Here is a 24,489-nt window from a genome sequence, read left to right on the forward strand (position 1 = left end):
ATGAAAAAAATATATATTGTTTGGATACAATGAGATATCTGCAGAAACTTCTAACTTCACATCTCTAGTTTTAAATTAATGTCTCTTTGAGAAGAGAGCTGTCTAATTTCATGTATCTCAAAACACGGTTTTACAAGCTGAGTATTGCTTAACAATGCTGAATGCAATAACTATCATTGTCACTTAAAGGTATTGTGGAAGACATGAACATACATTTATTTGTATAATGCAGCCTTGGTTGTTATTGTGGCCTTGACTGCATCCTGATTTAAAAGGTCAATGCTTGTCATACATCTCATTGCAAACAAGGCCAGAGTTCTTATCAATCTGCACTGTGAAGACAGAGCTGTTGCCAGGTTTCTTGGATGGTTTCAAGTTGTTATAATTGTGCTTAGCCTTGTGTCACCCAGTTGATATCAGTGTTAAAATTATTTTGTTGTATTCCTTATGCATGTTTTTTGTTGTTGTTGCTGTTGAAAGACGTGCAAATGTCTCAACTTATTTTTAATTACCTCCATTTTGTGCTGACATAAATGGGGTGTGCGTGTATATAGACGCATTTGTGATATATATTGTAACACTGTTTACGTATATGTTGGTAAAACATACTAATTAGATTTTGCATATTAAGGTTAGTAATTGTTTAAATATTTTTAGTTCATATACTTTAATCAAAAGCTTATTGAAAAGATAAATCACTGTACAGGGATTTGCATTTTTTCTGAACAAGTTAAGGGACCAAAAATAAATATGTTACATTTTTATATTATCATAATCATATATCAAGGGCATTTACTATGGTATCACTGAGATTTTTAATGAAAAGATTTTAAAGAAATGCCTTTTCACTGATAAGATGACTGAATGTGCCTGTCTATGTGTATACAGGCTATATTATAGAACATGTGATGATGTATAGAGGGAATGTTTTTATGTCTCATTGCCATAGTTTTGGAGGCCTGAAATCAGGCAGCAGAATTGATTATATGAACAGCATACTGCTGATATGGACAACATGTAGACTCAATAAGTATCCAACAAGTACTCGATAAGTATCTTACTTTTCATGTTAGCTAAGTATTGCAGACAGGGCATACAGGTACTCGTACCTTCAGAAAATCAGTTAATTGATTTTAGATGCTTCCATTTAGACCCATCAAATTGTAAATCTTGTCCCTGTGACAGGGGAAAAAGCTTCTTCACCAAGAAGGGAGGTCGGTCACTGGAACAGGCTCCCCAGGGCAGTGGTCACAGCACTGAGCTGCCAGAGTTCAAGAAGCATTTGGACACTGCTTTCAGACATACGGTTTGGTTTTTGGGTGGTCCTATGTAGAGCCAGGAGTGGACCTCGATGATCCCTGTGGGTCGCTTCCAACTCAGGATATTCTGTGATTCTGTGGTTAGATGAACTTCTTTGTGAGCGGCTGAGATTCAAGACCTTTATCCTCCGAGACAGTAGTTCTGGGCAGGTGCTACAGAGGGGAGGCAGGCGTGGAAGCCCCTGTCTCTGTTTAACCATTAGTTCCTATGTGCATTAAAACAAAATCTCTCTGAAGCTAAGTTTTGGTCTTAGTCCATTCATAGTCCAGTAGTGCTTTCAAAGCCTCTGTTTTCTTAGTAAAGGCTTTTGTGGCAACTTCGGCTCTTACTTGCATCCATACCTTCTAGATCATGCAATTTAATGTCTTACATAAACCTAAACTGAGTAGCAGCTCAATTCTAGTTCCACCTGTTTGATAACTTAACCATTCACTGTACTGTAAAATCCTTTTCTGTTATATTTACGGTGAACTGAGGCAAGTGAAACTGTTTTCAAATAAAGAGCAGCGATTATGATTTCATGTCTTGTTTGTGGTAACTATTTTCTCACATCTGACATAGATGCAGCTTTCCAGCTATATGCAAACATTCCAACATTGTTGAAATGGAACCAGTGAAATGATGAGATTGGCTCTAAAATCTTAATTTAAATGCTTGTATTCCTTATGGAGATGTTGAGATGGGAACTTCTAAGTTTCCCCATGGTTCTCTGTAAGCTGCTTATAACCACACTGGAGAGAATTCACAAATAAATCTTGTAATTTTCAGGTAATCACTTGCTTCCATAGCTGAGCCCTTCAATAAAATACCAAATGTCAGAAGACACTCAATAAAGTCAAGAAAGTTAGAAATGTTGACATATGCAATAACTGAAATGCTGCTCCATATGGGTTGCCCTTATTTAATATAGTAGGAAATCTCTATGGGGGTTGTTGGTTTGGACATACATATGTACAGCTTATTCATCTCTCAGGAAATTTCCCACAAGGCTGACACAATTCTGTTTTCTGAACTTGTTGCCTCATCATACCATTCCTAAAACATTTTTCATTAGAAGTACTGTTTTGCTGAGGCTTTTACAGAGTGAATCTGATCTGAAGTGGACATCACTGTTGCATTAAGGATTCTCTTAAACAAGTTACTTATAGTTTATGCTTTCACATTCTGATACTTTTACACAATAATCTTCAGCTAAAGGGAAAAGCAGTTGTTCACCAAATTGTAGCTGTTAACTTCTGAGCTGAGATCGATGTTCTGAAATGTTAATGAAGACGAAGTTTCTAAAAGTTGCACAGTTGTTTCAGCTTTGTTGTGTTTCTGGCTATCTGCAAGTACTTGACTCTATAATAAGACAAAGGAGATGTTTATGTCACAAATGACAATTTCTGGTTTCTAAAACTTGTCTTCAGTGTAAGAAGAATTTGAAAAGCCTTTTATCTTTCAGATGTTTGTCAGCCATTATAATATCTTTTCGCTGCTGAAATTATAAGGGTTGCGGGGGGGAGTTCATTATGAGGGAATGTGTGAGGGAATGCACAGATCAGAAAGTAAAATGTGCTTTAACAAAAGCAGATCCAAGACAAGCTGTGTCAGTCCAGGGCTCAGTCAAGTGGATGCACTCCTTAACCTCCCAGTGATCAGAAAATCATTCTATGGCTTTTGCAGCACCCTGTTTTGCAACTAGAGTTCAAAAATATTAATAATATAGTAACATGAAAAGTGAAATATTCACAAAAGTAAACCTTTTTTCATATCCCAAGTTTGAATCCAGCCATCCTGCCTGATTTTGACTGGTAATGCTATGCATTCCCAGAATGGCCATCCATTTTCATGTGCTCTTGGCATTGTCCCCAAAATTTCAAATGGCCACCTTACTAAGAAGTTATCTAAATTCTTCTCTGTGGCAGAGGATTCCCTGTTGTCCACAACAGGCTTGCTAAATGTGTCTATTTGAACATATCAAACCAGAAACTGTTTCCCTGTCTCAGAAAAATAAGTGGTGTATGCCTGGACCAACAGCGAAATAGGATGGCTCTGCTGAGGAACAACATTGCTTGAGAATTGAGAACATTGCTCCCTACTCCCTCAGGTCCTCAGTAGGGTGTAAAAGTTAGCATTAGCATGGCTAGGTTAGCTTATGGTGTCTAAAGATCTCTTCCACTGACTTCATTTAAATTTCAGTATTACTATGAGAGCACAACCCATTCTGGACAAATATTTTTCTGATACATCTCATAGTAGTTGTATCATCTTAGTCTGTAGAAGAGCTTGTTTTCTACAGTTACATGAAAAGAAGTTGTAGGGAGCTGGGTGTTGGCCTCCTCTCACAGATAACTAGCAATAGAACAAGAGGGAATGGCCTCAAGTTGCACCAGGGGAGGTTCAGTTTGGAAATTAGGAGAAATTTCTTCTCAGAAAGAGTGGTTAGGCATTAGAATGGGTTGCCCAGGAAGGTGGAGGCATCACTGTCTCTGGGGGTGTTTAAGGAGGAAAGGTTGGACCTGGTGCTTAGGGACATGGTTTAGTGGGTAATATTGGTGGTAGGGGGATGGTTGGACCAGACGATCTTGGAGGTCTTTTCCAACCTTAATGATTCTATGATTCTATAATTGGTAGGTCAGAAACAGAATCTGTAGCACAGGACGCAGAGTGATGGATCTGAGTTTAACATAATTGTTATGAATGAGCTACTTGAACCACATGTTGGTACAAATATGACTGTGTAATAGCAATTTAAATGATAGCTCTTTTGTGGGTATTTTTCTGCTTTGTTTAAGACATTTTTGTTTTCATCTTATAGCCAAGCTCCAAGACATACTCGCAGAGTGGCAGACACTCAGTATCAGTAGAGGTTCAAATGCAGCGGCAGCGACAAGAAGAAAGAGAGAGTTTCCAGCAAGCTCAGCGACAGTACAGCTCATTACCCAGGTATGGCAACTGTCTGAAGCTATTCAGTGTATATGAGCCTGGAGCTAATTTCGTTTGTAGAAGGAAAATGGTGTGCTTAGTGCAGGCACTTTTGTTTAGCGTTGATATAAGGTGGAATGTATTCAGTGTGGAAGAGGCATAAAATTTCTTAAGTGAGAGCATGTGGTAGCTGTTTATTTTAGTAGAATTACTTCAGAGCTGATTTCAGTGGGATTTGATGTCACTCAGCACCCAATAGAATTAAGACGTTAAAACAAAGATATTCTTTGTGGGACACCATACAGTTTCATTTTCTGCAATTACAAAAATCTCCTGAGCATGACATGGGTTGCCCCCTTTTGACAGGTCAAACTTTTTTTTTCTTTTTTCTTTTTTTTTCTGTCACATAATTCCTTACTGGGTAGAAATTCTCTTTGTGATGCTGATACAAAGCAAAAATTAAAAGGAAAAAAGTAATCTCAAGACCTTGAACATAGAAAATGGAACTATCCAAAAAAACCAAGAGCCTCCAGTATATACTTTTCTTCTAAGTTACTGGATTATTAGCAATGGAATGCTGAAAATTGATACACTTTTTGTCTAAAAAAAATTATTTAAAAATTCTTAGTTTTTTTAAATTAGCTGATTGGGTAAGAAGTCTTTTACTTGATATTTATCTACCAGAATTATTAAATATTTACCCAACTGATATTGTAAATCAGATAACTATCATAGTTTAGCAATATGCAAATAGTATTTACATTTTCAAATATCAATGGCAGTAGCTGAATGGAGAATCCTTTACTCCGGAGGTTGGTGTCAAATTTCCTGGTTTTTAACAACTGGTATTTTAGCAATTACATCATAGCTATTTTACTGAAACAAATAGTAGCTTCATGATCAACGTTATCTACCATGAACTCTTATCTTACCAACTTCTTTGAAAATAAAACAGATCTCTCAAATTTTCACATGCTATAGCACCTTTCAGTGTAAAATTTGTCTGTTAAGTTTGGAAGAAGATGAGAAAGGAAAATGTAAAGTTATTGTGTTTTCTTAGAAAGAGTGTTGGTTTGTTATTTTGAAAGTCCTTATATTTCCTTTGCTTTTTACTTCTACCTTACTTCTGAAGTGATTACATGTATAAATGACATCTTTGTTATCTTGATAAATTCTCTTTCAGCGTTACTAGTTTCAGCAATAGATTAAGTAGGAAAACATGAATGCTAGTGTTGTTTTTAAGTTAAGTTGGGGGGGTGGGGATTATTTTTAGTTTGAAAACTATGATTTGTAAAATTTGCTTCCCCTGTTCTGCTTAATCACTGGTAACATTTAAAAGGTAGAATTCAGTTTCAGTGCTGTTCCAGTGGTAGAAATTCGTAACTGTAAGGAGAAAATTCATCTACAAGAAATCTGAAAAATTATTCTTTGGGCCATAGAAACGCTTGTTTTGAAATGAGTGAGTGAGAACTTCACTCAATGTGGTTTTCAACATCAGAAATGACTAGCAAGCTGGTAACAATGCATGTTACTAAGTAATTAATGATTTTTTAATGATTGTGATTGAGCACTCTGGGAGTGCAGTGCAGCACTCAGCTGCACTGGGAGCAGACAGAATTTTAGGATGTTGGGCTAAAGTTGAGTTCTGTGAATACCACAATACTTCTATAACAAGCTGGGACATCTGTTTCTCCAGCTTTACAAACTGTTTGTAACTCTAGGACCAATCTGTAAAGAAATCTTAATCTTACTCTGAAACTTAGGTCCCAAGGTTAATGTTGCAACTATGACTTTGTAATGCTTATAGTTTGTGCGCTTGATTAATTCTGGAGCTTTGTTGCTTTTCATCTTGTATAGTCTCTAGGAGCCTCTATTTTTTTTCCTTTGTACTTTTAAATCATCAGTACTGGAGGCAAATATACTCTTTAGTCAATTTTAAGGAATCTTCCCAGAAAGACAATGAAAGTGGGCCAAATTATTTTGAACAAGTACCAGAAAACAGTCAGTAAATTAAATCAGTTCAACTAGTCATCGTCTTGTCCCATGTGAAACTGTAAAAGCAATGTTTAACTCCAAGTTAATTTTGTAGTACTTAAAATTTATCTTGCTCTAGATCAGAAACCTGACAGTTTCGTAGCCTACAGAGGTTCATTCAATTTCCTCTTGTTCCAGGGAGTGATAAAACATGGCTCAAAAACATTGTTTCTTTGGCAGAGTTGGATATGTTAATACCAAGAACAGCTATAAAAATTTGCATAAGAATTTACATTATGTTATAATTTATGCTGTAATAATTTACATTCATCCTGAATAACAGTTTTCATCCAGAGGTCTCAAAATACATTACAAAAAAAGGTGGATATGGTCATTTTCAAGTTATATGCATGGAAGGAATATTGCAAAAACGTCAGCAAGTGTTCTTACTTTTACTAATGGCAGTGAAATTTTCCAGGTCACCGTCTCTCCACTGCATATTCATTGGAAGAAACCACACTGAGTCATGTGTGTTGACATGTAAAACCAAGCCATATATACACAACTAAATGATTTTCTTATTGATTAATGTTGCAATATATTTTGTTTTACTGCTTGATTCTCATACACCAATGTGAATCTCAAAGTGGGTACCTCTTCTGCTGCAACACAAAATTGTTTTACTTTATCATCACCAGTCTTATTTTAAATTCATAAAAGTATCTAGCAGCTTGATAGTAAATTAAAACTATTTCAAAGCCATAATCTGTCTTTAAAAAAAAGTAGTGATTTATTGTGAAAAGAGATAAGAATTTGTAATTCCTCTATATATTTGATTTATTTATCTGCCCCCATCATGATGGAGGTAAAAAAAAAAAAAAAAAAAAAAAAAAACAACGTTCTATCTGCCTTTTCTCTTATGCACTTTCCACAGCAAAGTGGAAAACAGTCCTGATAGCACAAAATTCCTTCATTCTAGAACTGTGAAGAAGAAACGCTCATCCGTGTAACTACCTATCAATAATGTGCTTTATCTTCTGACTTGTGCAGTGTTAGAGCAAATGTTTTAAAGATCTGCTTCTTGCATTTTTAATCAAGTATGAGTCTAGATTCAAATCTTTCATGAGTGACTACAAGTGCTGGCTGCTATCTGGTTTCTTAGGAAGCACAGCATTGTATATGGTCTTTCCTAGTCCGCAGCTGAGTTGTTGCACTTTTCTCTCGGGAACATGATAATAGTTGTAGTACTGTATGGGTATTCACAACATATTACTGCTGGAGAGTCCTGGAAACATAGCTCAACTCTATAGGAAAAATTATCCCAGCAAAAGAGATAAGATACCTCTTTTGGGCAGAAGAAAACAAGGCTTCTTGAGAATTCTGTAGTTGGGGAAGCCTGCTGGCTTTGCAGAAGCACCCTTCTAGCACCCTTCTTTCTACACCCTTCTTTCTAGGGATTGTTGTCAATAACATTAATTGGGTACCAGAACATTTGTCTTAATTTTTTTTTTTTTTCCCCAGGCAAAGCAGAAAAAATGCCAGTTCTGTATCTCAAGACTCCTGGGAGCAGAGCTATTCTCCTGGTGAAGGGTTCCAGACTGCAAAGGAAAATCCCAGATATTCCAGCTACCAGGGATCAAGGAATGGCTATATGGGGGGACATGGCTTCAATGCCAGGGTGATGCTGGAAACACAAGAACTGCTCCGTCAAGAGCAGAGAAGGAAAGAACAACAACTGAAAAAAAAAACTTCCTCTGAAGGACCTAGCAACTATGACTCGTATAAGAAAATTCAGGACCCTAATTATACCCCGCCTAAAGGTCCTTTCAGGCAAGATGTACCACCTTCACCATCTCAGGTAGCCAGGCTGAACAGATTACAAACACCAGAAAAGGGAAGACCATTTTATTCTTGAGGTGAAGAAAATGAAGATCAACTCATCATGCAATAAGGAACATTTTCATATAAAGACTTATATTTTGAAAACTTTTTAAATTGATGGTACTAAGGAATATATCCGTTGTCTGTTTCAGTGCCTTTAACAATAGGGGCAAAGAGTTGGTGGGCCTTATGTCTTTGCCATTCTTTCTCAAGTGTTCGATTCATGGAAGGATTTTCCACCATTTGACAATCATAGCGGAAGTGAGCAATGCAGCCCCTGCTTACCAAGCCCTGTAGCCCAGTTCAGTAGTTGTCAATGGCTTATTACTAGGATTTGTTGTAATGTGTTTTACTTTGCAGTGACTTCTTACACCAACATGCACCTTTGTGGCATAAAATTAATGAATTTGAGGTTGAACAAAGCATTAACATGCCCTTTTTTTATTTCTCTCGGGTCAGGAGGGGGGTTGCATATCACTCTTGAGTGGATAAGGCTCAGCTCTACTCAGTATCCAGTCCTAGGATGTTTTATGGTGGAGTCATTACCAGTCTTTGTTGATCAATATTGAAGTCTCTATATGCTGAAAAACTATCCCTCACCTGTTATGCACATATGCACTCTTTTTCTGTCTCTCCCCACTCTGAGATTATTAAAAAAGCCCTTATCCTGATTCATGAGGAAAACAATATTAGGCTCTCAGTTATCCTGAGGATCCTGTTACAATCGCCTTATATCTTAAGACATAGTCCATTATGAATGAAACAACTTGAGAGAGATTATTTATACGGTCACAACCAAACCCTTAATAAGCATATTTCATTATTTCATTAAATATGGAGACTTAAGAACAAACAAACAAGTGGTTTCTGTTTGACTTTACTTCTAAATTCATGTGGTCATATGACAACTGTGTCTAGGAAGAGAACTCAGGAGGGAGTCATCCCGTGGTCATCCGACACAGAGTTGTCATAGTTTGGGGAGATAACTTAAAAAAAGAGTGAAAGAAAGAAAAAGAAAGAAAGAAAGAAAGAAAGAAAGAAAGAAAGAAAGAAAGAAAGAAAGAAAGACAGAAAGAAAGAAAGAAAGAAAGAAAGAAAGAAAGAAAGAAAGAAAGAAAGAAAGAAAGAAAAGAAAAGAAAAAAAGAAAGAAAGAAAGAAAGAAAAAGAAAGAAAGTTAGTTTTCTTTGGATTAAAACAAAAAAAAAGAAAAGAAAAAGAAAACAATTTATTCTTTTTACAATTTGTGAAGCTTTGTGAACAATTGCCTTGTGCTTCCATATACTGTACTGTTGCATCGTGAAGCTACATTAAAAATAAACCTTTAAGTACATGAATGAGACATAAGTGGAGACAAACTGTTACACATCATCCTGAAAACATGTCAGTATCCAAAAATAACTAAAATGAAAAAGATTGCTCTAGCAGTGAGTAATATTTGAATGTGCATATGGGATATGAGAGTTTCTTTTGCAACAGCTGTTTTTATGTTTGTTGGTCTGAACTTCGTGTATTGTAAAAATATAGCTGGGTTGTTGAAGTGCCTGCAAATCCTGATGTGAAAAGGCTTGAGAATGGATCTCAGCTTATCATGTACAAAAAGGAAAGAATGAAAGCAAGAAAGAAAAATCATGTATTGCGTGATTTTAAAAATGCCTATTTTTTTTTACTGGCACATTTTATTTTTGCGCCAACTTGTTTCTAGAATATATGTGAAATATCAGCACACATATCTGTGTCTTTTATGCCTGTTTGTTAATGGTTTTTGTTGTTAATAATGTACTCCATGTTTAAAAGTTGTTACTAATGTAAGCACAGTGACATTGGATGACAATAGCTCTTTTACACAGAATTTCCAGAACTGTGTAAAACAGCTTTCCGTGTATATATGAAATTTAGAATAAAAGGCTGTTTCCATTCTCGTCTTGGTATTGACTGTAGACCCTTAGGAGAACTGCTGCAGACATTGAGTTTAAAAAACCCTTAACAGATGTTATTTTATCCTATTCCTAATGGTTTGCGTGTGTCTTTGTGTGAGTGCTTATAAACATAGGCAAAAAAAAAGAAAAATAAAAAAAAATTCACAGCCCAGATGAACACCTGAAGAATATCCTCAGAGGGAAAAAATGCTCAGTTTAGTGTCGTATGTTATTTCAGGTCATACTGTGACATTTGAAAGGTACATTTTTAAGACAAAACTCTGTGGCAAAACTCTTTCCAGTCTGTTGCGTGGAATGCTCTCCCTGAGGAGAGTGCCATCAGGATATGGGCACCCTCTGTGCTCTGACCAAAACTGGTCACGTGGGAGGAAGCCCCTTTGGTACCCAGTGTGTATTTTGAGCTCTGATGTGAGGCCTTAACAGGAATGTTGACAATGGGAGAGGGCAGATTTATGAATAAAGTGATATTTACAGTGCCAGTAGTGATACTGTTTTCCCCATTAGTATTGAAGCTGTGGAGGGAGATTTTCTCCCTCTTCCCTTCATTTCTCCTTTTGTTGGATACTGCAGGCATGTCAATCATAATTCTGTATATGCATGACATCAGGCTGTTGCCATGGCAATAATAGTGTCAAATTATTCACTGTGACTTTAGTGTGGGATCTCAAGGGGAAGAGTAGCAGGAGACGCAAGGTGGACAGGCAGCTTTTGGTGCCCAAATAAACCAAAGGCATGATTTTGCAAAAGACCTAAACTGCAGTGACCTGCAGTTGAGAGAGAGAAAATAATGCTATTTGCAGTTTTCCAGGCCTTGCTGTCTCATCTCCTGTCTCTGCTCCTAGTATTCCATAGCTTGATGCTTCTATGGAATTATTTGGACAGGCAAATAATTGCAAGCACTAAAAAATGCATCCACAGGAAAGGAAAACAGGTTGAAGTCCTTTTCAAAATAAGGTCTTTGATAAACTGTTGTTGGAAAAAGGGCATGTGTTTGAAAAAGTACGAAGTATGGGATGTTTTACGTGTGAGGATGGCATATGTTAAAGTTTACCCTTGTATGAAACTCCTCTTCAAGGTGTTAACAATTTGCCATAATTAGATGTGTTCATGAAAGAAGGCAGATGTTCTCTTTGGGCCATGTCTGTGTTATGTTAGCAAAGAATAAGGCCTTTTTCTGGCTTCGTCATCCTGTCTTCCTCCTGACATAGCGTAGACAGGATTTCTAATATTAACTCCCATAAGTTGCAAAGGGCGATAAGGAAGTGGGAGGGAGATGTTTTAATAGAAAATGACCTTTAGTTCTGCATAGTGAATAGATCCAAAAGTTAATTGAGCTAACTGCATTACTGCAGTAATTTGTTTGTGGACGTATTACCATTATGAAATTAACTCTGTGACATTAGCGTGTTTAAGAATGGTCACAGGACAGACTGTAAGAGAGCTTACAACATCGAGGAGTGGGTGTAGAGCTTGCACATTTTTCTCTCCTGAAACCCTAAAAAATCCATCCACAAAGCCTGCTGGTATTTTATCAAAATAATTTGTTAATGCTATTGAAATTCCATGGGAAAGTTTAAAATTATTCATGTAGAAGACTGCTGCCTTTCTAAAAAAGCCTACTTCCCTTCTTGTTACAGGGCCTCCTTGGAAACAAGACTGCAGCCTTAGTGAGTTATTGCATGGGCCAGATATTTTAATATAAGTCTTGGAGAACTCTGCCATCAAAAACAGCAAAAATGGCATAGAGCCCAGCTGAACATGGTCGGAAAGTACAATTGCCATTTATTTCTGGCAAACAGTGGGAAGAACAACAAAACAAAGTTTAAACCCAACATGATTGTGGATGTATGGCCTGTCTTTCAAAGCTGTGCTGATGTTTTGCTCACATTCAAGCTGTTTATGAGTGTCTGTAACATTACATTTCTCTGTGCTGGGTATGTTGAGAAAGGAAAGGAAGGAACATTGGCCAGACAAAGAAGAGATGCGCCAGATTAGCAGTGTTGGCTAAACACAGGATATTCTTGAGTAATTCAAACCTTTGAACTTGCGTTGTTGAGACTTAAAGTGAATTTGGCTATTGCTGGTCCTGGCTTGCAAGTCTATTTTCAAAATATTTCCTAATTCTATTTGCTCTGCCTGACTGTTTCTACATCTTCTCTCTTGAGTCCTCAGTCTGGTTCACAGGAGTTGTGAGGAATCTATCAGGAATGCAAATGTAGAAAAAAACTCATCTGTTCCTTGTGCTGCTGTTGTGCTACCACACCCTGGCCATCCAGACCTACTATAAAGGTTAGCCCTGACTTGGCAGAGGAAGAGCAAGGGTCAGAAATCCAGGATGGGGAACTGACTTCGTGCAAGTGGGTTGTGTGCATGTGTGTGTACATGCAGGAGAGTGAGAGAGGCACAGATTGGATTCATTTGCCTATAATTCATGTCCAGCTTGAAACTCTCTTCAAGTATCTTGTAGCATTTCTTCAGAGCTCTTTCCATCTGTGCAGAAACCAAGATGATGATTTGATGCACATGGTTATTGTTTCATGCCCTCTCGTACATATTTTCTATTTTGTATCACTATCACACTCTCTTTTACATCTGCTGATTAACTCTGTTGCATTTATTTGTTTCTCCAATTGGTGTGGAATTCATTCATATCCTGAGCTGCTTCTTGCAGTGATTGATATTTCTCCCAGCACTGCGAACTTATCTTAATATTTTCTGTCCTCAAGAGTAGTGTTATCTTTTGTAATTTACACTTTAATCACATTTTAAAAATTGAGACTGGAAGCTTGAGCTGGGATTACACAGAAACAAACTAAAGAATATGGCTCTCATTGCTATTCCATGTGCAGTGCACACTTCCAGGCACTTGCAGGGACCATACAGAGTACTGTCTGAATGAGATGAAGAAAAGCATCAAGCCCAGGAGCTTTGGAGGAAAAAAAAAAAAAAAGTTAAGGAAAGTTTTGAAAATATTTATGCCCAGTACATCTACTGTGAAAAAAATAATTCCTTAGAACTATCAAAGTCTGTCTGAATGGCTGATGGTTTCAGGGTTCAGACTTGACTGGTTTAAAGACAGAGGGCTGGAAAAGGAAGCTGCTTGTGCCAATCTAAAGGACACCAGAACCCTCTTACCTTGTAAATTAGCTCCTGAAATGCCATTTCCAGCTGCACATTTTACAGCAGCCAGACAGGAATGGGCTTACCTTCATGCACTGAGCTAAAAACTGCAGTGACATCTGTCAGAGAAGGAGGGGTGGCAGCCGTGGGTGATAATAGCTTTGGTAGTCTGATTTTAATCTGCTTGTTTGTTTGTTTAAGTAATCTTTGTTTGTGTTAGGAAAATAGGAAAAGAAATGAAGGGTGAGGAAGAGGATTAAAATGTGAGCACGAGAGATCTCTGCTCCGCTTTCACCATCAACTGTCACCAGCACAGCCACTGGTGGTTTCTTGCCTTCTTTTTCTTTGTGCCCCAAAGGCACAGAAAAGGAGAAACTATCTGACAGTAACCTCATCACAAAACTCATGCCCCTCCTAGAGATTCACTCTGCTGTGTTACTTGTACAATATGAATTAACAATGCAACAAGTAGAAAGATTTACTAAACCTCCTTGTCTGTGGGTTTCCCTGGGGTGAGTAGAGATTGTCACCTCTTAGGATTGGGGGCTGTGCTTTGTTTTTATCCTATGTATAACAGAATATTGTCCTTGGCAGTAACAGCTAGTAAATGTTTGTTTTTAGCATGAAAGGAGCTTTGTCTAACATTAGTTTGTATATATGTTTGCAATAGGTGTTGCATGGTAGACTGTCCCATTCTAGATGTATTCCTAGTCCTAGTGATAGTCTCATTTGAAAATACAGAGCACAATGCTGGAACCAGTCATAGCTTGGGAACTGCTACCTTCTCAGTTAAAATGAGTTCATCAGGTCTCTCCATTTAACTGAGGGTGCTACCCTTTTACAGGTTTTGTAGGGGGAGGGAGAGAGAGAGATGTCTTCCTCTTGGGATTAGGAAACATTCCTGTGGTCACTGTTTGAAACTGAAGAATTATCTATAGTAATTTAAAGAGATTTCAAGGAGCTGCAGCCTTTTGCCAGGATCTCAGAACAGTTATCGCCTTAGTGTTCAGCAAGCTGGAGAAGACATTAGTTTTCATTGCTCCACTGATGTAATTCTTATTCCCACTTAGAACTTGCTGAAGACAGAGACCCCATTCAGGGTATGCATCAGATTTTATATCTTCCTTAGGGGCAAGTGCAAAGCTTCGTAATACTTCAGCTGTAGCCAGGTTATTAAAAGCCAGTGGGCTCTTAGGAGCAGGAATGTCTTGCCTAAAACTTCATGTCTAATGATGAAGTACATTTTGTTTCATTCTGCCAACCATCTGTTGGTTCCTGTCCAAGACGCACAACTTCAATTTTCTCAGTGTATGGTACATTCAGGCTCTGCTCTGTCGTCCAACCCAAACTGCAAGAACCATTTTAATAAAAAAGTGTTTATAAATAATATTAAAGAAAATTTATTAATACCCAATCAGTCATTTTGTGGGTAACTATAGGCTGTAAAGGAAGGGAAATTTATGCTACAGAAACGACTTTGCCATTTGCTAAGGAAGATTTAAGTCTAAGAAATCTTTTTTCTCTTTAGGTTCCAAAACTCAACAAGGGTTAATCCAATCAACTGCAGCGTAATAAGGACTGGAAATGGCAATGTCTAGTTTTAGTGCCTGCAAAAATCTGTTTTATAATCTGGACCAAGTTCATTGTAATTTCACCCACATTGTTCCTTACTCTGAGAACTGTATAAAATCATATTAAAACAGAAGCCACTAAATTACACAACCTGTTGCTTCCCATAAGCTCAGTTAATACTTCATCCAACAAGGTAGAATATTTACATTATGACTGTGAAATAATTTGTGTTTTAATATCCCCTTCTTTATTTAAAAAATAGCTCACACAATTTTTGCAAATAGTAGCATACGGAATTTTACAATTGTTCATTCTTGTTTTTTAAAGTCAGTTTGCATGAATAATTTTCTCATCTTTATGCAGAATTTTTCCACATTTTTGTTGACTAAAATATTGCTAATCTAATTTCCTATTAAAAAATTCATTTCCAGCATTGCAGAGCTGAAAGGTGCTACCAAGCATTTAGTCTTCAATTTACATACAACAAACCCTGTAATCTGATGGGGGATTTCACACAAGGATGGCTGGATGCAATTACATGGGCAAAGAAAAAAATTTGTCCAAGACTCTGTTCTACAGTAATTTCATCTGTTGGTCTCCCATTGAGAGTTCGTCTATTGCTAATTTGCTTATTGATGTGGACTTAAAAGTAGAAAAATCTACACAATGTTGTCATACTAGTTTTTCAATGACGTTTGCATTTTTTTTTCCTTTTTAATTATGATTTGGGTTTGTTAGAAAGGGATGAAGTAAACAGATTGGAATAATTCATTTGAGTTAACACTCATTGACAAGAAAACATTAAACATTCTCCAGATGAAGCACCAGTCATGAAAGGCAGAAGGATAATCCTAACATTACAACTCAAGTAAATTAGTTTTCTGATATATATTCCAGCATTGCATGAAGCTGTACCAATTCTTAATACTCGCATAATGCACTTTTAAACGATGCCAGAAATCATCATTACAACAGAGAGAGGGCTCACTGTTTGTGTTTATTAATGTGGGAATGTTGGAAGAGTATTAGATATTAAATTAGATATTAAATGTCACAGTCTAGCATGATTGGAGATAAACAACTGTAAAACTGATTGAGAAGATTTGGGCAGATAAATGCAAATGGAAAAACAGACCTCCATGCTGCTGTGGTGGAAACACGCCTCAATGTTATGCCCCTGCCATGAAACAACAAGCGCAACCCAATGGACCAGACCCTTTAGAAAGGTGGTGAGTGAAGGCTGAAGACATGGGACTGGAGCAAGCATGAGTCTGAAACAAATTTGCTGCTTCTGAGTGCAGGGAACTGTTTGTACATTAGCTGGCTCACGTCTTGCTTGCTTTCGAAGACTGGCCCAGATCAGCTATGTTTGTCCATAGGTGGACAACTGAGGTAGTGGTTTTGTTTGTTACTGGGAGGTTGGATACAAGGTTCTGTCCCATCACACTGTGCTGACAAGCCCATTGTAGTTGCTGCTTAGAAGCTTTGACTCAAAGCTGGTAAATCAGTCTGTGAATGCCAGGATACCTTCCTCCCCACAGAGGGTGGGAGGAAAGCAGGGCAGGGAACTGGGCCCTAACAAACGGTACTTCTGCATGCCAGGGGTGGTGGGGGGGTGTCCTGTGGTTGGCTACAAATAATCGAAGCTGATTTTTCTCTCCCTGAGGTGAGGTGAGGCAGAGAGAAGAAGAAGAAGCAGATTTTTTTTTTCAAAAGCTTGACTGTTTTTGTTTGTTTCTTTGTATAGTTTTTCTTAGAAAGCCACATTAAGCTACTTGAATGTATTACCTTGCACTCCTATTAGTAGGCTGCTATAGCCACAGCAGAAGATGCTGCAACAACATTAATTTAACCTAACTGTTAAATTTCTTCTGAATTAGCTGGTATCCTGTGTATTCTTGCTCTACTGCAGAAGGATTGGGATGCAGTATTCAACCTGGGAAGGAGCACGTGAAAAACTGCTTTGGCGCTCAGAAAAAGAAATAAAAGAAAAAAGAAAAAAAAAAAAAGAATGTACATTACAGAGCAGCTGATCGATCTCCTGGTTATACCACGTGCGTTCTTCTAGTCCACACTAGACCATAAATGAAATGTGGTTAAGGGTTTATCTCCCTATAAATATCATGTGTATTTATTAAATGGTGAGTGATTTGCATTATTATGACATTTGATCGGTGGTATTCAAATCCAGCTGGTAAGGTTTCAGCGAGGAGCTGGGGGAGCAGCAACAGTTCCTCTATTGTCTTCAGTTGGCGTTGTGAGGCAGCAATGGGAGCAACACAGCCAGCAGTGCAGTAATCTAACACAGAATACACACTGCTCTTTTTGTTAAACATCTTCTCCTAAAAATGCTGGCAAGTACACATTGTTTCCTTATCATTTTTTTTCCTCTTGAGAGATTTCAATTCCATTTACCTCACAGGCCCAAATCCTTCCTGAACACATGAGTTCGACAGCAAGGAGGATTACTAGAAATAGCTTAGACAATGACCAAAAGCCGTCTTGCATGGCTTTTCTTTCCAGCCAGCCACCCACCTTTCATTATCAAGGGGATGAATACCATATCTGACTGCATAATCAAAATCCAGTGACCTGTCAGAGCAGACAGTAAAATAAAGCTCTGTTGCTGTTTCCCTTTGACTAGGCTTCAATTCTGGAACCCTTTTAACCCAATTTTTCTGAAATATTGTAACTTGTAGGCATTTAAGGATGCAACCACTGAGCTAATATGTTTTAGAGTGTGTCTTTATAATATATATGGTATATTTAGAGTCCTGATTCCTGGTAAAATTGGAGCACCCTGATGCCAAAATAATAGCCTTTAATTAAAAGAGCTACAGCAAAGAGAACTAAAAGCACATTGAACAATAGAAATCCCTGACCATTTTTTCCAGCAATTTTTCTGCCTGTGATATTTGCCAGCATAGTCCTGACAAATGTCTAAAGTATAAATGAATGCTCATGTGGATCTTGAATGCCATTCAACATATGGGAAGAACTGCTTACTTCTCTTCAAACACAGTTCCATGTAGCCATCAATGAAAAAAGCTCTTTTTTTTTTTTTTTTTTTTAACTACTTCATTACATTACACTTAGTGTATTAATTCTGGGCAGAAGTTTAGAGAAGGTTATACAAGATGCCAAAGGGCCATATTCTTCTGTTGCAAAGTCTAATGCTAAACTCTGTAACTGAGAACCAGCTCTAGATTTTGTAGGGAATTGCAGAAAAGGACAAATTCTAAAATGTTTTTCTGTACAGTGTATTTGACTTGTTTACTCTTAACTAATTCAAAGAAACAGCAAAGGTCAACACGGGCATAATACTCTTTTTGGTGGAATGGTGAGGGAAAATGAAAGGCCTGATTTCACACCTCCAGTATAGCCATGCCACCAAAGGGGGTCCCAGAGTGAGTGCTTGGGTAAGCCCCACACCTCCCTCAGGTCTTTTTGTCCCTGGAGCTAGAAGGTAGGCAAGTTTTCACAAAGACTCCTCTAAAGGTCTTCTCAGAAAGTCACAGTACATTGCTCCTCATGGTTGTTCCAGACTTATAATTTTCAGACTAAGTGTTAGGTTGCCTGTTTTAACAATAGCTTGTCTGAATTTTTAGAGGGAACAACAGGGGAAAAACTTCTGGGATCCTTTTTATTTTTTCCCTTCCTTTCCTTTCACAAAGATGTTAGGTTAGCCATTTTGCCCAAAGAGGATGAAAAACAGTTCCTTCTGTAACACAGATTCTCTGAAAATGAGAAATAGTTTGTCCTGTTCATTAGGGAAGTGTGCAAACTACAGAAGTCAACCTATGAGCCATGGTACCATATTCAGCATCAAGCAGCAGACTGCCTGATTGTACTGTGTTAACACTAGACCTAGATCTGTCTAATAACACTTGACAAACTGTGTCTTGGCATCAAGCCCTGGTGCCTTAAGTTATCTTTTTTTTTTTTTTTTTTTAACTCTTAACAGAATGAAAATTTAAATTTTTAATACTGGTAGACTTCTAATTGACTGATTTGCTGAGTATTTTCAGAGCTTTGCTCTTGTGCAAGTAGGCTTTTATAGACAAGACCTTCACAGCCAGGGATGCATGTCTCTACTTAGTGTGCAAAAGTGAAGGACTACTTCTGAGACGTCTATTTTGTGTGACAGAGAAGAAGTATCATAACCTAGTGGAAGATATTAATTTTTAATATTTTATTTCAAATTTTAAGGTGTGCAGTTGCTGGATAATGAAAAATACTTGGAAGCAAGCATTTGGGGAGAAATGTACATGAATCAGAAGGATGCTTATTTTTTATTGTCACTTCCTATGATCTTCAGAAAATGCTGACTGCAGTCAGCAATGTTGGCAACAGACCTTTTTCATAGACCTCTTGAAGTATTGCAATACCTCATTGCCCACAACAGCCAGCCAGGCTTTTAATAAATTAGCCCTGAATATATAGATTCTGGAGAGATTCTGAGGTCAGAAGAGACCATTGTAATCATCTGGCGTATTACCTAACTTCCCTTTAACACTGACTGTGGAATTCCACTCAATAATTCCTACATCAAACCCAGTGACTTGTGGCTGAAATAAAGAAAATCTTTCAGAAATACATCCAGTTTGTATTTAAGACGATAAAGGATGGAGAATTTACCACATCCTTTGGCAATCTCCTTCAGTTTTTAATTGCTTGCACTGATAAAAATTTATGTTATCTTCAGCCTGAAGTTTTCTAACTCATCTTTGATGATCTTGTTATGCCTTTTTGTGTGCTGAGTTATAAAGTGATGTTACATAGATGTGATTTCACACACGAAGCATACCATGCCTCAGTAAGAGCTGGGGGCCAAATGAGAATCCATAGTCTTGATCTTCAGAAATTCTGAGCAAGGAAAACTAAAGGATTAAGACCAAGACTGGTTGAAGCCCAAAGCTGTCTTATGTACTGCATTTCCATCTGCAGACTGGACACAATCAAAAGTAGAGATCAGTTTTGAAAACATGACCTGTAAATATCACAATTTCAAGTTAGAAATCCATTTTCCAGACAGTGCCTGCTGTCAGGTTAACTTTTCCTCATTGCTTCAGTATCTCCTCTTTAATGTTGTTGTTGTTGTTGTTGTTGATGATGTTGTTTGTTTTGATGTTTCCGTAACTAAAACTGGCCTTGTGTTACAAAGAGTTGTTTTGTAGATTATTAGCCAGTACTGTGACCTAGAGATAATTCTTAATGTTACTTCTGTTTGGTAAAAAATCATGATGCTTTGTCATCTTGAACCTACAAACCTCTCATAAGGGACTTTAGTCTTATTCCTGCTATTGAACAGAGGGCATTCTCATATCCTTCTGTTGCCAAATCAGAGGTTATGACTGAAGCTGTTTTCAAGGAAAGGGATGCCCTTGAAAACTGAAAATTTAAATTTGGCTTGAAAAGCTAAGATAAATATTTCCTATTCTAACAGATTTTTATTTTTTTGTAGCAAGATGACGACAAAAAGGAGAACAGGAAACTCAGCTTCAAGATAAATCAAACACAGTATTCCAAATCTGTCTCTCTTTTTTTGTTTGCTTGTTTTTTAACCTTTTTTTTTTTCCCTCTATTTTTTTCTCTAAACACAAAGGGATATATGCCATTGCAGTGATAAGACTGAGCAACTTGGTGTTCAGTCGTGCCAAGGAGAGAATATGATACTTTACGTGAACATGTCAAGGTAATGTCAATTAAAAAAAAAAAAAAAAAGAGGCACAGATTGACTTTTTAAATCTTTCACAAAGATCTTATCTATTCATAACCCAAATCAAAGCAACTCTGATTGCTCTATCAAGTCTAATATATAATTAAGGCAATTCAGTCCTAAGGTTTGGGGTTATCGTAGTTCTTTTGATTTGAGTTGCTGATTGTCTTAGTGAAAGAGCTGGTTGGGAATTTTTTGACAGAGAGGTTTTCATCTTAAAGAAAAAAACAATCTGTCAAAAGCAAAACTTATTAGTGAGGAAAAAGCATGCAGAATAATCAATAGCCCGGGAGTTTTGACACTTGCAAGTGTGTAGTGGTGCAAGTCCTTCCTCTCAGCCAGGTAAATGCACAAACCACTGGGCTGCTAGCTAGTTCAGACTGCATCTCAGATCCTCTTTCCTGTTGTCTTCATGTAAATTGTATTGAAATAAATGCCCTAAATACTGGGCTGTATATTCAGTCCCTCTATATCTCTGGCAGGTTTTGATTTGGCCTTGATACTGTAGTGAGAAAGGTTGAAAACGCTAAGAAACACTCCTACATTGCACATCTGAGCTCTGAGATCTTTGTCAACTGGCCTGCCATGAAGTCTGACCTGTGCAGTCTTTTTGGATGTTCATTATACCAAAGACCTGGATTGTACATGAATTTCAACTTTTGTGTAACACCCATCAGACTGAAGGGCCATGCACATGCTTACACTTTTGTGTACTTATAACCACCTCCATAAACCGAGGTGTGAGCAGCAGGCTGATTTTGATACTATTTAATGGTGAGGTTGCAGACATTTTGAAGAAGGGACTGTGCATGTGCTTTTCTGTACATATGCAGACTGCACATAATGCTGCATGTTAGCAGAATACAGTTAGGCTGAGAGGTGTTAGTGTCTGCCAACAGGGATGTCCTTGCTCCAAAGAAAATAACAATCCTCATTAAAAATAATGGGTGTGCCAAGTAATCGGCCAGGCTCAACGAACAAAGCAATCAAGCCCCTTTATGAGGTAAAAGCAGCTGGTGGCTGAGGAAATACCAGCGGCACTTGGATGTAGTTTTACAACACGGGAGCTTCAGCAGCAAGGAGCTGAAGGAGTTCCTTCCTGCCTTTCTTCCTGGCCTTCCTCGAGCATCTTGCCCACAGACTGCTGCCCCTCAGCACAGTCTGTTCATGGTGAGCTCAGCTGGATGTAAATGGGAGAAGAAAAGGGGTGAGGGATGGCTAGGTGCAATGTGAACTCCCAAAGCTGTGGCTGCTACCCAAAAACCAACAACTGAAACAACACTGAAACTGCAAACGTATATTGTTTCACTGATTTGTGGATGAAACTAAGTTGTGAATAAAACCAAAATAATATAGTTTCCATATTTCCTTTAGAAGGAGAATTTAGTGCCTCATAACATATTCTACTGAATGTAAGACTTCATAAATTCCTACCCCAGCCATGCTGCTTGCTAGAATGCAAGTCTTCAACAAGTGCACTCCACTCAGGGTGGAATTTACTTTATCTAACTCAGGCTGACTAAAAGTGAAGTGTCTAAGTTACTCATATAAACATATTTTTGAGCCAGCTGAGAGGGAGCCACCTACAAAAAGCAATCCTGCCTATCCTGAAAAAGGGCTCAAAACCAGCAGCTGAGCCTGGCCCTATGCTTTAAAGAAAGTCCAGATGATTGGCAGCTGATTTTTAGAGTGCTGAAGTATGATGAATTCCACCCTGAAAATCAAAATCTTGTCCCACTGAAATTTAAAACAAGACTTTTTGAGAGATTTCAATTCTTATCTTTTAAAAGGAAAGCACAGTAAAGTCCAAAAGAACTTAGATCTAACTGAATACCTCCCTTAATCTCCCATGACATGTTACACAGGGCAGTGCTATACTGGGAAGAGAGAAGTGAGAAAAAAAACAACTAATTTTATTTTTTGGTAAATCTGTTCTTGAACCTTACATACCTCACAAATCTGGTGTTTTGGAAATGTAGTTAATATTTGTAAAGTGCTTCCTAGGTGGAAGATGCGAAAGCCTGTTCGTTTATTAATAACAAATACTTAAAAAGCAAGCACTAAACACTTAGTCCTAATCCTAATACTACTGCATTATGGAGGAGATGAGAAATCCAACATAAGTAACGACAAACCACACAGCACCAATCACAGAAGTTACAAAATTCCAGCAGGGACCTGTCTTTTTAAAAACAACAACAACAACAACAACAAAACCACTAAACATTAAATAATGGCTTTTGTTCCAAAAAGTTATTTTAAAATGCCCACCATCTGCTTTAAGCTCACAATAGCCAGGAAATTTAGAGTCTGAAAATCTCTCCTTAACTCATCCCATTGTGCCCTGTGGATGGAAAACCTATTTGCATCTAATAAAACAATGCATGCCAATGGAAATGTCATTTCTTTTGGCAAGTTGCATAATTCTTTATAGCTGTATATTAGATCCAGATGCTTTGGCAAAAGATATCTTCCTTCAGGAGTACTGCTTGAGGGAGGCTGTATTGATTGCTGTATTTGCACTTATAGATTGGACCGTGGCAATCACTAAAGACAGGCAGGGAAACATTTTGATTCTGCATTGTACAGCCTCAGTCTTGCCTTTAAAAGCAAACCAAATAAATAAATAAATAAATAATCTATTTTTATTATCTGTATATTTTTAGCAGTACATCATAAAAAAAGAGATTAAAGGGGTTATTAAGGAAGCTAGCCAATATGTCCTGCAGACATTTCCAATCTTCACATGAGGCATTCAACAATTAAAGTAGTATATGATGGTCCAGCTCACAACTCCAATAAATAACTGCAGATCAAGACACTGATTGTCATGAGACCTTTCCCTCAGCACAGAACTTCCTAACAAATTTGTGGCTATTGAAGGTACTCAGCAGCTCAGTTGCCACTCCAGAGCATAGCAAGAAATCTGCAATGGCATTGATGGCTGTTGCTCCATCGCATACAGTTATCTTTGTACTCAGAGCCTGTGACTAGGCACCAGTCAGACTAATTTGTCTTAATTCAATTTAGTTAGATAGGGGCAGCTTGTAGGTGGACTTATATTTAACATTAAGTAAATCAATTTAACTTGAGCAAGTGGCTTTACAGGCACATCTTAGGCTGACATAAGTAGTTTTCCACCAAAAGAAGGCCCATGCTGTGGTTTCTGGCATACCCAGCTCAAACTGTGTCACAGTATAAAGTCACATTGGAGATATTTGTAATCATCCCTTACATTTTAGGTGGTGCCTATGATGTTTAAAAGTCTTTTAACCTAGAACAGGGTTTACAGTAAAGTATGTTTGGGGAGCTGGAAGTTTATCATGTCTCCAAAGAAAAGTTGAAAGAAACCAGCTGATCAGCTGTGGAAATTTTTTATCTGTTGCATAGTCAGTCTGGGCTACTCCACTGATGATGTTATTCATTAACTTGCATGTATTAATTGATGGCTCTGAATATAATGCACATGATTTCTTTAACTTTACCTGATGCTTATTTTTTTCAATAGTGTAATTAGCATAATATGTTAAAAAGCAATCAACATAACACTTCTGAGTTACTCGACCTGAGTGAGTATGAAGCTGGCACAAGACAGTTTGGTGACTATTTGCTTTAACTTGTAGGTTTGGCAACAAAAAAAAAGTCTGAGGATAATATTCCCAGCTTCAAGAGAACATAGCCTTTGGAAAAAATGGTAGGAAGAAAAAACACAGGGGCCTTATCTTCTTGACTTAGATGAAGACTGACTGAGAAAATGTACTGTACCTTTGAGTTTTGCCCATACAGCATGAAAGATGAGGTCTTTCCCTTAGCTAAACAACACCTTCAAACAGAACCAACAATGCTGAAGAATTTTTTTCTCTGGGCAGCTTTTATATTTTGAGAAAGCTCAAGTTCTGTTATGACTTTCAGAAAGTGACAGTCTGTTCTAAGGAAAATATTGAATTCTACAAATAATCACAGAATATGCTGCATACTGTTTATTAGCTTGATCTTTCTTCCTTAATTGATGTTTGCTGTGAAAATACAGTTCAGCCAAGCAGAAGGGGGAAAAAAAA

The 24,489-nt window shown here is 37.6% G+C and overlaps 1 protein-coding gene across 11 annotated transcripts in view; it reads left to right on the plus strand.

Moving 5' to 3' along the window:
• Positions 1-9,257, plus strand: part of PARD3 (par-3 family cell polarity regulator) — a 445,998-nt gene extending 436,741 nt beyond the window's left edge. For all 11 annotated transcript variants that reach the window (XM_080583461.1, XM_080583469.1, XM_080583467.1 and 8 more), the window contains 2 exons: positions 4,121-4,248; positions 7,723-9,257. In XM_080583461.1, coding sequence (XP_080439587.1) covers positions 4,121-4,248; positions 7,723-8,116 — 522 coding nt within the window. In that variant the 3' untranslated portion in view covers positions 8,117-9,257. The remainder of the gene's footprint in view (positions 1-4,120; positions 4,249-7,722) is intronic.
• The last annotated feature ends 15,232 nt before the right edge of the window (positions 9,258-24,489 follow it).

The sequence above is a fragment of the Anser brachyrhynchus genome (assembly GCF_964034855.1).
Source record: "Anser brachyrhynchus genome assembly, chromosome: 2".
In the NCBI taxonomy this organism is placed as follows: Eukaryota; Metazoa; Chordata; class Aves; order Anseriformes; family Anatidae; genus Anser; species Anser brachyrhynchus.